This window comes from Capsicum annuum, chromosome 4 (assembly GCF_002878395.1).
Source record: "Capsicum annuum cultivar UCD-10X-F1 chromosome 4, UCD10Xv1.1, whole genome shotgun sequence".
Lineage (NCBI taxonomy): Eukaryota > Viridiplantae > Streptophyta > Magnoliopsida > Solanales > Solanaceae > Capsicum > Capsicum annuum.
Window position 1 is genome coordinate 163,837,888 of NC_061114.1, and position 17,400 is coordinate 163,855,287.

General features: G+C 31.6%; 1 protein-coding gene across 1 annotated transcript; it reads right to left on the reverse strand.

Moving 5' to 3' along the window:
• Positions 1–11,672: 11,672 nt before the first annotated feature.
• LOC107852480 (glucan endo-1,3-beta-glucosidase 13) lies at positions 11,673–15,337 on the reverse strand. The gene is made up of 4 exons (XM_016697504.2): positions 15,060–15,337; positions 12,980–13,318; positions 12,359–12,395; positions 11,673–12,133 (listed from the first exon to the last, which is right to left on the reverse strand). Exons 1-4 carry the CDS (start codon positions 15,112–15,114, stop codon positions 12,028–12,030), a joined length of 537 nt encoding a protein of 178 aa, XP_016552990.2. The 5' UTR covers positions 15,115–15,337; the 3' UTR covers positions 11,673–12,027.
• Between the last annotated feature and the right edge of the window lie 2,063 nt (positions 15,338–17,400).

The following is a 17,400-nucleotide window of genomic DNA, read 5'->3' on the forward strand; positions in this document are numbered from 1 at the left end:
CCATGTGAGAATTACAAGTTGAATCAAGTGAATATGGTATTTAAAGGATGATAGTATAGTTAAGGGAGTGTTCACGAGGTCTTTCTAAGCTTTAAAGTAAGAAGTTGCATTGCTTAAGGCCCAAAAATTTTATCCTGACTTATACATCTAAGTTCCAAGCTATAGATTTGGGCAATATTGTAATTTCTTATTTAGAGGTCTTGTTCAGATCATGCCCGGAGTTCGTTGCTCCCTAATATCGTTAGAACTTCCTAGAAGAGTATTGAAGAAATACCCTAGTTGGGTATGAGCATTCAGTATAATCCAGTTCATATAGCCTGCAATCCAGTTTAGCAATCAAACAGATTAGTTCCTATAAATTTCCAACGTCCTATCTAGCGTACTACCCAAGGTTTTGCAAGTAAGGCTATTCCATTAGGTAAATGTTCACATTCGTGCAAATTATGAATTCAGATCACTCCATAAATAATGCATCAGTTTTAGATTCAGATATTATGACATGATTTAGTTTGTAAGTATCCTGTGTATTATCTCAGTCTTTTCCTAGTATTCAACCAAATCAGTATCATTCGGGGACGAACAATCCCAAGGAGGAGATGTTGTAATAACCTAAGTTGTCATGTCATAAGCCTCTCATCTTTTCTCATGAAAATAAGATCCATCTTAAAGTAATGGTTACTCATAAGTTGACGCTCTTGTTTCTATCTTAGCTATACAGCTATTTCCATGAGAATTCATACACTCGCAGATCAGTTCAGTAGCTCATCATGTTTAAGATTCAATTATTCAGTTTATTTCAATTGTTCATGATATCTTATAGCCTTAGATTCTTCAGCATTTTCATCTTAACTAGCCACATTCGAGGACGAATGTTCCCAAGGAGGATATATTGTAACACCTCGTATTTTTTCTAGATTAATTTCATCCCTAGAAGGTCAGGGATTAGCTTTTAAAATAAATATCTTTTTATTTTATAAGGAGTTTTTCAAGATTTTGCCTTTCCATTATGTGGAAAATTGAATAAGCTTTCCATCGATACCAAATTCTCTCAATTTCGACACTCAGTGAATGAGTTATGACGTTTTTAAATTGACAATGTGCCACCTGGACACTTGGCGCATCGCGGAGGAGGGACAAATGACAATCGTCAAATTCCAGTGGCCCTTCGCGATAACCTCGCATCGCGGAGGAGCCCAAACTTCCATTTATCAAAAACCGGTAGCCCAACGCGATGGTGGTGCGTCGCGCTAGTAGCCAGAATGGCAAAACTATAGGGCACCACGATAGCTCCGAATCGAGGAGAATGCCCAGTTCCCACTCGTCCTTTTCCAGTGAGCCACCACGATTGTGGCACGTCGCGGTGGCCAACCAAATCGAGAAAAATATTATGTTTTTCAGTTTTGACTTAAAGTTTAAAGAGGGCATTTTGGTCAATTTCCAAGGCCCCAATTCGTCCAAAATAAGGAGTTAAACCCCTTCTAAGCACTTTATGCCCAATTTCATCCTTTTTCTCTCAAAGCAAAATCCTAAAGCTCATACTTTTTCACTAAGAAATCCAATTTCTCCATTAATTCTCCAAAGTATTTCAAGACCAAGGATACATAGTTCAAGATTAAGAATTTTCAATTCAAGAACTCTAAGAACTAATCTTCAAAAGCATCATAGGAATCCAAGATTCAGGCTTTCTCATCTAAGATCATCGATTAAGGTATGTGGGATTATGAACAAGGACAATCCTTTCATCCTTGTGCCCAAAACTTATTTTAATTCCATTTTTACTGAATTTTTATATGATTTCTCATGAAATCCAAGTTAGGGTTTATACCCATTATTGTTATTTACAAGTTTATGAGATTTTCAGTGATTTAGAAGTTGAATTACATGATTATGTTCATATTTTCATGAATATTGCATAAATTTCCAGATTTTGAATTAATTTATCAATGTTTACATTATCAAGTATGAATATTATGATATTTTAACATGAGTTTGATGAATGGGTCACTAAGCCCTAATTAAAGATTGCTATTTCAAGATTTGTTGTGCTATAAACACCCTATGACTAGATTCCTTTTCAGATTATTGATAAAGATTTGACCTTTTGGTCTCAAAATAGCTATGAAATCCACTTTACAGATTCAAATTACAGAATTAGCTTTACAAATATACAGTTGTTTTCATTATAAACCATTATACTATTTTAAAGTGTATTCAGAATGAGCATACAGATTTAATGGGAGTAGTATTTAGCACCGAGATGGGTACGTTACTACGGTTTCATACCCAGAACTACGTGCCAACGTAGGATTTAGATTGTTTCTACTTCTACGGGGATGATAGATATGTTATCACTTAGATAGGTTATACTCCCTCGTAAGAGTATGACTCCTCTCCCCAACGTGAGAATTCCTCCTTAGGGGGACAAGAACGTTGGACTCCATGAATGCTCACATGGTTTATGTCGGTTAGAAGAATCTCCTATGCAGAATAAGTTTTCAGATTTCTAAACCCCTAAGATAAAGTATTTTCTCTACAACTTTAAAGTTCTTGAATTAAAAATATAGCTTTTAGAAAAGGACTAATTTTAGAAAACTAAGTTTAAAGGCTCACAAATTTTACTCAGATTATGCTTTACAGAATGATATTAGCTACAGACTTCAACTTTCAGATTTCAGAATTTAGAGTGAGTCCTTTCTACTCTTAGATAGTATGATTTAAAGAGAGAACACAAGTACATCTTTCAGAACTAAATGTTGTGACTCACTAGATTTATAAAGTATGATTGATTTATGATTCATGATTTCAGCATTTCAGATATTCTATCTTATGTGAGTCATTTATATTTAGAATGAATTATTTTACAAATTATGATGATGAGATGATGTTTTACTTATGCATTTCACCCTCATATAGTCAGTACGTCCTCAAAGTACTGATCCACATATATGTCTATGTGCTATATTGTCTCATAATGTAGGTACGAGTTATAACATGTATACCATATTCAGACAGTTGCAAATTCCAGTCAGCAGATGATGAGTCCTCCTACTTCAGGGACTTTAGTTAGATGTTATTTATGTACTTTACTTTCTTACTCAAATGTATTGATTAGTGGTATTAGAGTCGCGCCCCAACTATCTATAGTCAGTATAGTAGAGGCTTCACATATGTCAGTTAGAGTCAGTTATGTAATTTCAGTCCCTTTTTTCAGACTTTATCAGAATGTAAAATGGTGTTAGTATTGTATTTTTCATAGATTCCATCATTTTTATGTTTCCGCACAACAAGCTCAGTCATTTTATATATATTTTATCAGTTGCTTAACAATATTCCAGTTCATGGGTTAGCTTAGGATCACTTGTGGTCCTACGCACCGTATGACGTCTTGGAACAGATTTTTAGGGCGTTACACTTTTGTATCATTCGTGTCATTTTCTTTCCTGCCAAAGATAATTATTGTTTCATACTTAGTACTTCCTTGGTTCATCTTTATTTGTCCACTATACTAAAAATAAATATTCAATAATACTTGTCCAATCAGAAATATCAGATAGTTATCCATTTCTACGTAGAATAAGATACAAAATAATTTTTTTTTGACAGGGTTGCACCAGGAGTCGATTCTTAATCCATTTTTATTAGCCTTTGTGATGGATTTATTGACGCAATGTATTCAGGGGGTGCCTTGGAGTATGTTATTTAGTGATGATGTAGTGATAATTAATGAGATCCAGAGAGGAGTTAATAGTAAGCTGAACATTTGGAGACAGACCCTAGAGTCTAAAAGGTTTAGGATAAGCAAGTTCAGTGATTTGATGCATGAGCCTGACGTGGAAGTGAAACAAAATTCTCAAGTAATTCGAAAGAGAGATAATTTCAAGTATCCTGAGTCTATGATTAAGAGAAATGGAGAGATTGATGGGAATGTCATGCACCATATTGGTGTTGTATGGTTGAAGTGGAGACTTCCTTTGAGAGTCTTGTGTGATAGAAAAGTGTCTCCTAAGCTTAAAGGTAAGTTCAACAATGTAACTGTCCAATCAGATATGTTGTATAAAGTGGAGTGTTGGCCATTTAAAAATTCCCATATCCAAAAGTTAAAAGTGATAGAGATGAGAATGTTAATATAGATGTGTGGACTCACTAGAAGAGAAGGTAGGAGTGTCTTTGGTGGAAGAGAAGATGCGAAAAATGAGGTTGGGATAGTTCAAACATGTTATGAGGAAGGGCACGGATGCCCTAGTATGGAGGTGTGAGAGAGTATCTATGAATGATTTCAAGCGGGGCAAAGGTAGGCTGAAAAAATATTGGAAGGAGGTCATTAGGCATGACATGAAGAAATTATAACTTACGAAAGACATAGCCCGTAATAGAAATACGTGAAGGACATGAATTAGGGTATATGGTTAGTGGGTAGGAGTGCGCCCTAGTTAGGAGTGCTTTGTTTGTGGTTGTACCTGTAGTCATAGTGGTATGCATTTATCTACTAGTTCTTTGTTCATGGTGTTTTGCTAATATTTGTGATTTAGAATAGATAGTTTATAGTAGTACTCTATGGGTGTCTGCTTTCTTTTATTATTTAGTGGTGTGCTACCATTTTTTGTTGTTTGTTTTTATGTTTTTGTTTGTTTGTTTGCCATACTGTTAGTTGTCTTATGTCGGGGGTCTATTGGAAACAACACCTCTACTTCATCTGAGGTAGTGGTATGAACTGCCTACACTTTACCCTCCTCAGACCTCACTTTATGAGAATACACTGGGTATGTTGTTGTTGTTGTTATCCTTAGTTATTAATTACAATCATTAATCAATACATTTCTCAAATCATTTGATTAAGAAAAAAAAGCTTAAGTATGTCATTGAACTACTAGAAATGACTCATTTATGTCATCTGTTATATGTTTGTCTTATCTATGCCACCGTCTTTACAAAATTAACTTATATCACTGTCATTATAAAAGGGTTCATTCATGCCATTATTTTTTAACGATAATTTTGTAAAAAAAAATGACACATGCTGATCCATGTCAAAACAATTGGCTCGTGTTTGAGTCATTGGACATGGAATGGTCAGTCAGTTATTTTAATTTTATTTTCTTTCCTAATTTGGACCATTTTGGTCCAGCTAGTTTAGATACAATTCATATATCATACCGGAATAGTTCATATATCATATTGACACAGTTCGTAAAAAAATAGAACAACGAAATTATAGGCAGAAATTATATCATTGTTAAATGGAATGTGCATTTTTTAATACGATGTGCACATAATTTATATCATTATTGTATAATATATATATATGAATAAGATGCATATAAAAATTATATCTTTACTGTATGTAATATATATTTGTATAAGATATATATCGAATTTGTATTAGTATAGTATAAAGCTGCCAGCAAATGGTTAGAAAATAAAGTTAAAATTCAATGGTTATTTTCGTGTCCATAGTTTCAACCGAAGTATTATTTGTGTCATTTTTCCTTTTGCAAAATTATTTTTGCCATGTGATCTCTTATTACAGTCTATATCACCAAATTCAAATCAATCAATATCACTTACAATCAAAATTAAAAGTCGAACCTATTAAAATGATATTCGATCCATATCGTAAATAAAAATTGAACTTATTAAAAATAAAAATCAGACCCATTAATTATGTTCAATTTTATTTTAATGATTTGATTTTTAATTTTGATTTTAAGCAATATTGAATGATTTGAATATGGTGATGCGGACCTCTAATAAGAGGTTACGTGGCAAAAATAATTTTGCGAAAGCATCATTAAAAAATAATGACACAAATAAACCTTATGGCAACGACAGTGACATAAATGAGCCAAACTTATAAGGGTGGTGACATAGATGAGTCATTTCTAGTAGTTCAATGACATATTGAACTTTTTCCCTTTAGTTAATTATATTCAAAAGGTGATATGATAAAACTACCCCTATCATTTACCGTTTCTTAAATTATGTGTCAAATTAATAATGAACAACTATTAATTGACGGAGAAAGTAGATTCTCAGAAATATTTTTTCTTACGATAACAAGTTATTTAAAAATAAGAAATATATATTATCGAAGTTGGAAAAATATGATTTACAAGTGGTAATCCACAATATGCTATCCTTACCATTCAACACATTCTATCTTCATCCTATCTTTGGAGCGCCCCTCCTCACCACCCTGCACATTTATCCATCACCCTCACCTCTCATACTATTTATCATGACTATACATAAGTACTTTTAAGATAATATTTTTTTACTTACATACCGAACAAAATAAAGATAAACAAAAAAATTTTATTTTCAAAGAAAGCATTTTTCAACACACCAAAACAAGATATTAGCTGAGCTTCGCAAATCAAATTATGAAATGACAAAACTTCACATATAGACATTTTAGACTCCACCTAACTAACTCATGGTCTAGTTTTACTTATTACATTCTATAGATATTAGTTAGTGACCAAATGTATTTAGGATTCATTTATATAATATAACTAATATTAATTTAAAAGGAAAGTGAGAGTAATTAATGCTCATTACTATCTCCTACTTTCTCCAATATTCTCCTTCTATCTAACAAAAAGTGCTGGTGATTCTCCTTTCATAATTGACCCCTTTTTAGTAGAACGTATACAAACCAATTATACTTTATAAAATTGAATTTTAACCAAATGTATTTATACAATTATATATATATATATATATATATATATATAAACACATTAGAATTTTATAATTATGTATAATGTATAATATATACATATGCGTATCAACAATATATTGTATAAACGTATAATATTATACATATACAATTAAACGAATAAACATATACATATGAAACAAACACATTTGTATAACATATACATATGCATAGCAACTATGTATTGAATAAACATATACATATGTATATCAATACTATATTGTATAAACGTATAATATTATACATATACAATTAAATGATTGAATATTTGCATATTAGGATCCTAATGCGCTAATATTCATTCTAATATGTGATACACAGTGTATAAAAATCAGCGCATGTATATAGAAATAATTATACTTATATTCATACGTATGTACATGTATATAGATATGCATATGTATATATACACAAATATAGAACATATACATATGCATAATGTATATATGAACCAACGCATACATACATACATACATATATACACACACACATAATGCATACCCACATACAAAAATCTATGCAACTAAATACAATTAAATCACCTATATACGATTATCAAATTCACTAAAATTGGATCAAATACCCAATTATGAAAATAACTCATCAAGATTTATTCTATGAAATTGACTCTAATATACAATTCGATTTTCCAATTATACATTCTATTCTATGATAATAGATGAAATTTTAAGAAATTTAGCGGCTCATTTAGAGAATACCTAAAAAATCAAAAGAAACAAATCTATATACCCGAAAAAATTAAAAATTATCGCAAAATCTCCAATACATATCCTCATAGATGTTTAGGGATGAGAAATTACTCTAAAAAATCTTTCATGCAAACCCACAACGGATATTTAGGGGGAGACAAAAAATCATTTGATTTGGGAGGAAAATTTTCTTTCAGATATGTTCAAAAATCGTGCATAAGTTAATGGTGCAAACTGCAAGACTAGCCAATTAGCTAAGAAAGAGATTATAAAAATTACTTACATAAGAGAGAATATTATTTGTTATATGCATTGCATATTATATTTTTATATAGAAGCCTACAAAAAAATAATTTTATAACTAACAAATAACTATGTAGGATAATTTTTTTAAAATCTTAACCATACCATGTAATTAAGAATTTTTTTAATCTATGATGTGTAGTTTTTCCTTACGAGAAATCCCACATCCAGAAGTTAAAGGTGGCGGAGATGAGGATGTTGTGATGGATGTGTAGTCATATCAGAAAAGATAGGTGATGAATGAGATTATTTGGGAATAGGTGGGAGTGACTTTGGTGGAGGATAAGATGGGAGAAGTGCGGTTACGTTGGTTCGGGCACGTGATGAGAAGGGGTTCTGATGCTCCGGGGAGGAGGTGTGAGACACTGGCTATGGATGATTTTAGGCGGGGTAGAGGTAGACCGAAGAAATAATGGAGGGAGATGATTAGGCATCATATGGAGCAGTTACAACTTGCGAAGGACGTGACCCTTGATAGGAAGGTGTGGAGGAGGCGGATTAAGGTAGAGGGTTAGGGGGTGGGAGTGCGTCGGTAACAGTAGGGGAGTGTTCCTTATTTGTGTCTGAATTTTCTTGTTCGTGGTGTTGAGTGATGTCTGTGATTTCAGATTTATAGTTTTAGTATTATCTTGTGGATCTAGTATTATCTTGTGGCTAGCGTTGTTAGTTTATATACATTTATGTTTTGTGTTTGTTATATTGTTATTGGTTCTAAGTCGGGAGTCTATTGGAAACAACCTCTCTGCTTCACCTGAGGTAGTGGTATGGACTGCGTACACTTTACCATCCCTAAACCCCACTAGGTGGGAATACACTGGGTATGTTATTGTTGTTGTTGAAATTAAATCGCCGGACCAAAAATTGGATTCTTGGGCTATCAATATTTTCATCCATCATATATGGAGATTGCCTTCCACTCCTTTGTCCCAGACACATCCTAAACATAAAATAAAAGTTTAAAATTAAATTATTTCTAAACTAATATGTTATAGTTATAATTGAAAAAGAAAGTAGACCTGATAAAATGGGCTATGGAGTATTTTTTATTTTTATTTGTTTTGCATAAAATTATTAGAAATGAATAAATATAATCAATGTAAAACTATACAACCTTATGCAAAGTTGGGTGTGTTTAGTATGAAAAAAAATATTTTTCATTAAAATCTCTTCTTATTTATTTTCTAGTGTTTAATAAGTAAGCAAGAAAAATCTTATTTCAAAAATATTTATATATAATCTTACTCAAATTATAAATGTGGGAGGGTGTGGGGCGGCAAGGGTGGTATGGGCAAAGGGTACAGATTGGGATTTGGGAGTGTTGGTTGGGTGAGAGAATATAATAAATATAGAATATCATTTATAGATTTATTTATTCTATATTTAGAAGTCACTTTTCAGTTTTCACATTTTTAAGAAACCTATTTATTGGGAGAAATTAATTTTTTAACAATTTTATCTAACCAAACATTGAAAATAAGAAAATATTTTCCAAAACGAACTCTCCGGAACACCAAATACATCCTACAGCATAGTTGTTTTTGTAGTATACTGCTCCGTGGGTCTGATATTATTTGTCCACTTCTTTATATGCCTTTAAAAAATAATAAACAAGAATGATATTTTTTTCTAATTACCCTTTAATCCTTTGTAATATACTCTACTTATGTGCCTTACTCGTCAATAGACCCAATACTAAGATTAACAATTGAAGAACTTTCTTGAAACGTTACAATATTTATACTTTCAAATGAATTAATTTTAAAGATAAAATAAAAAATAAAAATTCTATCTTAATTTTATATTGGCAAAATGGTTCGATAGACCCCTATACTATGTCGGTTTTGTAAGTTGGATATTTCTACTTATATGTTTGTCATTTGGACCCCTGATCCCACTAAAAAAGCAACATTTTAAACACTTTTTTACTGAGTGTAATACACTCTCGTCAGGTTAGCTGTCATGTCAGCTTCCACGTCTGCCATGTCAGTTGTCACACCAGCCGCCACATCATTTTAAGTATTACATTAAATTTTATGTTATTTTTAAAATGATACACAAGAAATTAAATATTAAAATAAACTTAATTAAATAAATTCTTCTTATAAATTGTAGAAATTCTAATACACAAACACAATAAATTTTTAATTTAAATTAATTTAAATTTTCAACTATAAATTTAAATCTTTAATTATAAATTCTAATACACAAACACAATAAATTTAATCAAACATCAAATTTATTCTAAATAATTGAAATTTCTCTCCAATTAATTTAAAGTTTTAACTATAAATTCACATACACAAACATAATGAATTTTTAATTTTTATTTAAATATCTTTAACAATTTGTAAAAGTTACAAAATTAATCCTAAATAAAATAAAAAATTTAAATTGAGAAAGTGAATAAAAAAATTTAAAAAGTAAAACAACAATAATTTATTTTTTTTAACAATGAACAAAAACAACAATATCAACCACAGGCCCTCTTCAGGATATATAAATATATTTTTTTTGACAATGAACAACAACAATATCAACCAGTGGAAATCCTCATCAGAATCAAAACATGCCTGGAAGAGATATGCCCTCTACAAATTATCAATAGGCCATTATAGATACGTAAGGAGTTTGTATTTCTTGAATTTTATATATCGTCGTTGATAGGATGTTTGGGTGCTCGTAGTGGTTGAATGGTGCAATAGGATATGTTTTTTTGGTATGCATTACACAATGCTAAAGATCATTCTCATCCTGTTGCATTTGCATTGCACTGCTACTATCTGAATATTCGTTCAGTTCATCGATTCAAAAAAACAAAAACAATATTAACCAGCAAAGACCCTCTATAGGGAACAACAACAACAATTTTTATTTTACAATGAACAACAACACTATCATTCACAACAAAGACCTTCTTCAGGGATATATAATTTTTTTTTAACAATGAACAACAACATCAACCAGCAAAGACTAACTTCAGGGAACAACATTTTTTTTTTTTACAATGAACAACAACAACAATATCAACCACAACAAGGACAACGGATATATGATGATGAAGAAAAAGAAGACAAAGAGAGATCCTTGGGACTGTGGGGTAGGGGCGTTAATGGTGATGGCCATGACAGCCATAGTTGGACGGGAGGACGGGGTGAAGAGGTGAGGTGGGGCTGGCTGGATGGAGGAGGGGGGAGGGGAAGGTGAACAATGTGTGATTACATGCGTTTTTTTGGGCGCATAATTTAAAAAAGAACATTTATAATATTTAAAATAATTAAAAAATAATAAATTAAAAAAAATCCAAAATCCCCCTTCCCCCAATCCTGTCCAACACCCCAACCCCTCCTCCCCCAGCCCCCACCCCCACCCCCACCCCGTCCACCAGCCCAGCACCCTCCCCGCCCCCCTTCCCCATCCCAAAACCACCCACCATTGCAACCTTGAATTGCAATTTGACCATTGCAGCCCAAGGCTGCTTCACCATTAGAGCCACTCGGGGCCCTGCCCCCCTCCCCCGCACACATCCCAAAACCACCCACCATTGCAACCTTTAATCCCCCACTCGCCCCCCTCTCCAAAACCCCCAATCGTCCTTCTCCGACACCAAGGTTGGTATTGCCACCATTAACCCCCACCTCCACGCTATAGTCCCCACCATTTTAATTTACTTTCTCAATTTAAATTTTTTAATTCACTTTCTCAATTTAAATTTGAGTTTTTTTTTTTTTGCAATATTTCTCTATTCAAAAAATTTTCAAGTTTTTCTTAGGATTTAAATTTAAATTTTGAAATGAAATTAAATTTTTTCTATAATTTTTAAAGTTATTTATTTAATTAATTTTTTTAATATTTAATTATTTATGTATCATTTTAAAAATGATGTGAAATTTAATGCAATATTTAAAAATGACGTGAAGGCAATTGTATTACACACAGCAAAGTAGAGTTTAAAATGTAGAGTTTTATTGAGTTGAGGGGTTCAAATGACAAATATTTAAGTAGAGACATCCACTTTACAAATCAAACCAAGTATAAGGTCATCCATCTATTTTGTTTTTTCTTCGTAACAAAGAAGGACAAAGATTTTCTCTCAATGGTTGAGATTCTTTAATACATCAAGAAAGGAGGGAATATACTTAAGAAATTAAACCACTCTAAGAATGTCCCAAAGAGCTATACATATCTTAATTAATTAACTAGAGTATCTCTTCTTGATTATGCCCCCTCCAGTTTCTTCCAGACAAAAACTCCGCTCCCTTTTTTTTTTTTCCTAGAGCATATAGCAAAATTTACATCTCAACTTCCTGAGTACATGAGAAGAAGAATCATGGCAATTTTCAACCACATAATGCTTAAGCTTTCTTTGGAAAATGGAGGTGCTGCAGACTTCATGTCCTCAATCCTTTAGACAAAACAAAGAAAGAGGAGGCCAGTTAATAGGGTTGCTTAGGTAATTTCATATGTATGTTATGTTGCTCGGATCTTTTAAAAATATTATAATATTTGTGTCGGATCCTTCAATAATGAATAATTTCAAAAGATGCAACAGATCTAGTGATATTTTTAAAAAATTCGAACAACACAATATTTCATGAAGAGAGAAATTACAAATAATAGTCGATATTACCTGGGACCGGATGTAGCATAAATACATTTTTCATGACCTAAAACATATAACAATGTAAATGTTAGAGCATTATGTTTACCATGCCTTTCAACAAAAACAATCATTTCCTTTTTCCATAAAATGAGACATTTTACCCATCATAAATAAGTTGGCCTTAATTTTTGCAGCTTAGTAATCGAATTTATGCCAAGTGCTCCATAAGTTCTGGACCTTATTTGTGGGATATTATAACACGAAATATAAACTTATGTCCCGTAAAAAATTAATTTGTTATGAGAGGCATAAATTAAAAACCAACATAAAATAGCGGAAAAGTGCAAATGACCCCTTCAATTCAAACAAGTTAAGAACATGGGAACAACAGTAAATAACATAAAAAAGCTAACCAATGTCTCTTGTTGAACAACAAATCAAACATTTTCTACAGACAGGTTTTACATTCACGAAATAGTGAAGAACACAATTTTGCATTAACATACACAATATAATCCCATGAATGGGGTCAGGAAGGTACAATTTACTCAAGCTCTAGAGAAGTTGTTTCCGATTGAAGAACACAATTTATGAGATCAAAATATAATGGACCCAACAATGATAAAGAAAGGCCAAATAGATGCTTACTTGGGTTGATTTTAGTCAACATAGCAGTTCCTCCGAAGTTGCAAGCAATATCAGAATTTCCATTCTGTTGATAGTAGTTATTGAAAGCAAATGAGGCATGGGATAAAAGTGTATTGGGCTCAAAGCACGGGCCACCGGCTTGGATGGGCCTGCAATCCGCCATCCCCAATCCACAAGCCCAGTCCAATGCATTCTGTAAATCCAACTGTGGAGCCCCGGGCCGCGCCACACACCATGTTGTGCCACCAAGGAATGTAATGTTGCCTTCTGGAGGTGATAGACTTGTCATTGGAATAGTTGCATCCTCTTTCTCTTGCACCATGCCCTCTACTTTTAGCACTACATATTGTTTTATAGTAGCAATGTAAGAACAACTTCATTAAATAAGAAACATAACTTTTGCCAATTCCAAGTATAGAAAATTGTTTAGTAAGTACAACGCATTGTGCAAAAAAAACAATCCTAACTATCAGATGAAAGGAGTTAAGTTAGATACACCGTGAGAATGACAGGATACATATGTTAATACTCTATTTTTAGAAGTTACCATATTAGGCTTGCTATCAAGAGTTTCCTTCTATTGTAGACAATTTATTCGGATCGGGTAAAATATTCTACCCACTATCAATATTCTACATAGAAATTAAACTCTTGGATCACTTAAAGAAAGATAAAAAGACCAACCTATGTTGCCAGATTCTACAGAATTGTTGTCGCACCTGTGTTGGATCCTCTATTAAATGCACTTCTTTTGGAGGACGTGAAACTGACTCTCTTGGTATTACTAGATGTCAAACTCGACGACTACTACATTGATTGAGTTTGCATAAAGAACTACTTTGGACACCAAAACAAAGATGAATTTCTTCTTTAGTTCCCCTGAAGAAAACTTTCATCTTTAGCTTCGAAAGCTGTGACAGAGGACCCTGCTTGTGTAGTATTAATAGTAAACCAAATCTTCATCTTGTATATTTGACCATTAAATAGCTCTTTCTCAGAATATAAAATTTTAAATTTTTTTTCGGCACGTTTCTTCTTTTTAATCATGTTTAACTACTTTTTGGGAAGACTTGGCAATTGAATCTTAAGTCAGAAACAATGAGTGTTGGAGTTTTAAATCATCAATATTTATTTGATGTAATTTTTCTCTTCTTTCTAATCTACCTAAAACACCACAGAGTAAGCCCCCCCAAAAAAACCATTTTATTGTGTCAACAGACAAATCCTTTTTGTCATTTTTGACCTTTATCCTTATTCTTTTCTTCCCTTGTAGAGCTAGCTTTAATACAAAAACTATTCTATTCAACCGTACATTTACCTCCCCACTTAATAGTTCTATTCCAAGATCATTAAACAACTATTATTTCTGTTATTCCTTTTTCCAAACTGCATCAACGTCTATCCAAAACAACCTCTCTATCACCGGGATAGGGGTAAGGTTTGAGTACACCTACCTCTCCGGACCCCTCTGTGTGAGATTACATTAGATATATGTTATTGTCATATCCGTTGTAATCACATAAGTAGGGTCTGATAAGGGTAGGATATACGATGACCTTAACCCTAACTTGGAAGATTAGAGAATTTATGGTATACCCTAGGCTCAAAGTACCAATGTTCATTTGCCTCGGTTAATCCTGTCTTTCTTTGATAAGAATCAATACGATCTTTATAAGGCTCCTCCTAACAAGACAAGAAATCCCAATAACAATGAGTATGAACTTCACAAACAAACAAAAAACTTAAAACTTTTTCTTAACATAACAACAATGGAATAGAAGAAAACAAGTCCATGGAATAAACTTCCTAAACACACTAAGAGTGTGTTTGGGTTGGCTTATTTGAGGTGATTTTAAGCCAAAATAGTTTTTAGGCAATTTTGTAGTGTTTTTTTAAGCCAAAATAACAAAAATAAGTCAAAAATCAAAAGTTATAAATCCTACTTTTGAGTCATAGGTTATCGGTCCATCCAAACATGCCGCAAAAGAACTCCATAGATAACACAATAATCAAGAAAGTAGTAGACTTAGAAACTAGAACATGAAAGATAACAAGGCTTGAAGGAAAGAAGAAACATTACCAACAAAACATTTCATGACCAAAAGGCTCAGAAAGATCCATACTTTAAGTGTCATGGTGTAAAATACAAAATAGCACAACTTAACTAGCTTCGTCTCTTCCTTTTCTTCTCTTTGTGTTTATACTAATGAAAGAAAGCTGATGTGTTATAATGCCTGTCCACTTTTAAATGCAGAGTAGCAGAAGAATCAAAACATTTCTTCAAGAGAATTTTTCTTTATTTTTTTATGCGTAATGTGTGTTTTCTTTTCTTTTTTTCCTCTTTTCGTGTGAGTAATGAACACTGAGGAAGCTAAGTACTTGTGCTGACAACAGCTACTTTAAGCTAAGCCTGTTGGTGAAGAACGTTGGGTTAGAATAGTGATAATTCAAATGACACTAAACTAAACTAAAAACATAATAATATTGATATAGCCTACACATGAAAACTAATATTAAAGAAACTTTTGAGAGAAAATCTCCCCTAAATGAGATTCTTTAAACGACTATATTGTGAATGCTATTATGTTATTGTATGAAAAGAGAAGTCTTCTATTTATAGATGTCCAAAATTTTTCCTCCAATAAAAAGGTTAGCCAAATATAAAAAGAATTATATATTTTTTTTTAGGAAAATTAAAAGTAATTATGATAACTTTTATTTTTCTTCTAAGAAAAAATAAAATTTAAATATAATAAGAAAATCAAGACAAAAACTCTAACAAACAACACATTTGCTGCAACATGTAATTTCAACATTTTTATTTTTTGTGTGGGTCCTATGTAAAGGTCCTTGGAAGATCTTAATAGATGTGACTCGCCAGTTGCTATTACATCAACAATAACATCCTAAAAAAATTAAAAAAAAAGCAAGTTTTAGAGAAGAATATTTTTTAAAGAGTAAGAGTTGTGTTTGATTGATCAGTTTTAGAAACAAGTTTGTTAGTATTAGAATAATGATTTGTGCTTGATTAAGGTTCTAAAAGTGCCTCGACAAGAAAAGTATATTTTAACTATACTACTAAACATTTTTTGAATGCTTCTCAAAAAACACTTATTTCATTCCTAGGGGTCATTTGATAGAGCACATGAGATTAATGATGAATAAAATGGATTAATAATACTTACGTTACTAATATTTATATTAATTTTACTAATATTAATTATGTAATCAATATTTTTTATATACTATTTGATTTAACATATTAAAAGTAATATAAAAAATATAATTTTACAACATGAATACATGTATGTATAAATTAAAGAGCCCTAGGACCCGTCATGATCAAATTGTTAAAGAAGATAGAATGGACATTCAGTTTGAGCACAAAGGAGGTTTAATGAAATAACTCAACAATAATCAAAATTAAAATAAGTAAAGATATAAATAAAGTGATTAAAATAAGCTACATTTCTAATAATTTATCAAAATAAATTAAATATAATAAATTATTACGTTTTATTCCTTTTTTTAACAATGTTTTAATGGAGATCTACAGTAAAAATTTTTTGTAAAATATAAGAAAATCTTACGCGTAAAAATTTCTTACGTTTATATAAATTGTAACTTTTTAATATAATTATACATATTTGACATAAAGGTATTTACAGATTGATTTGACAATACACTATTTTTTTTAATTTTTTTTATAAAACGTAAGAATTTCTTGCGTTTCACAATTTTTTTTTATTGTAGACCTCCTTTAAAGTACCATTAAAAAAGGGGTAAAACGTAATAATTCATTACTTTCAGCCTATTTTAATAACTTATTAAAGAGGTTATTTTTTTTATCACTTTATTCATATCTTAGCTTATTTTGATTTTGAGTTCAACCCAACACCTGGTCCTGTTCCTTATACCTCCCTAGGCAATTGTTTTTATTGTCTTTTTTATTTTTTTTAACGTATCACCAATTGAGATCACTTGTTTGAGGCACGCTCTACATATATGTATATACTGAGATCATTTATTTGAGGTACGCTCTACATATATGTATATAGAGATACTGAGTGGTCTTTTTAAAATTTTATCCCTCTAGAATTGCTATGAATTGTAGACCGTAAAGAAATTCTTATTGAAGAATATATAGATTTTTTTTATTATATATGGTAGGACTTCTTTTCATGTATATAAGGGGAAAAAAACCTACCAACATAAAATTCTCCATATATTTTGCTCTTAACATATATTTTGAAACTCTTTATTTTTTAAATAATTAATTAACAATCGAAGTAAATAAGTAAAAAGACAATTCCATCTGTTGCGTAGTCTTCTAATGAAAGACAAAAAAAAAATCAAATCACTTTTCTAATGATATTCAAATTTTCAAACATAGCAATAGTTTTTTACAATAGTTTTTCCAA

Coding starts and splice junctions, on each gene's coding strand:
- LOC107852480 (XM_016697504.2), bottom strand. CDS start 15,114: ATGACACTTAAAGTATGGATCTTTCTGAGCCTTTTGGTCATGAAATGT. Junction 13,319..15,059: donor GGTCATGAAATGTTTTGTTG/GTAATGTTTCTT, acceptor AACAATATGTAG/TGCTAAAAGTAGAGGGCATG. Junction 12,134..12,358: donor TATGCTACATCCGGTCCCAG/GTAATATCGACT, acceptor TTTTGTCTAAAG/GATTGAGGACATGAAGTCTG.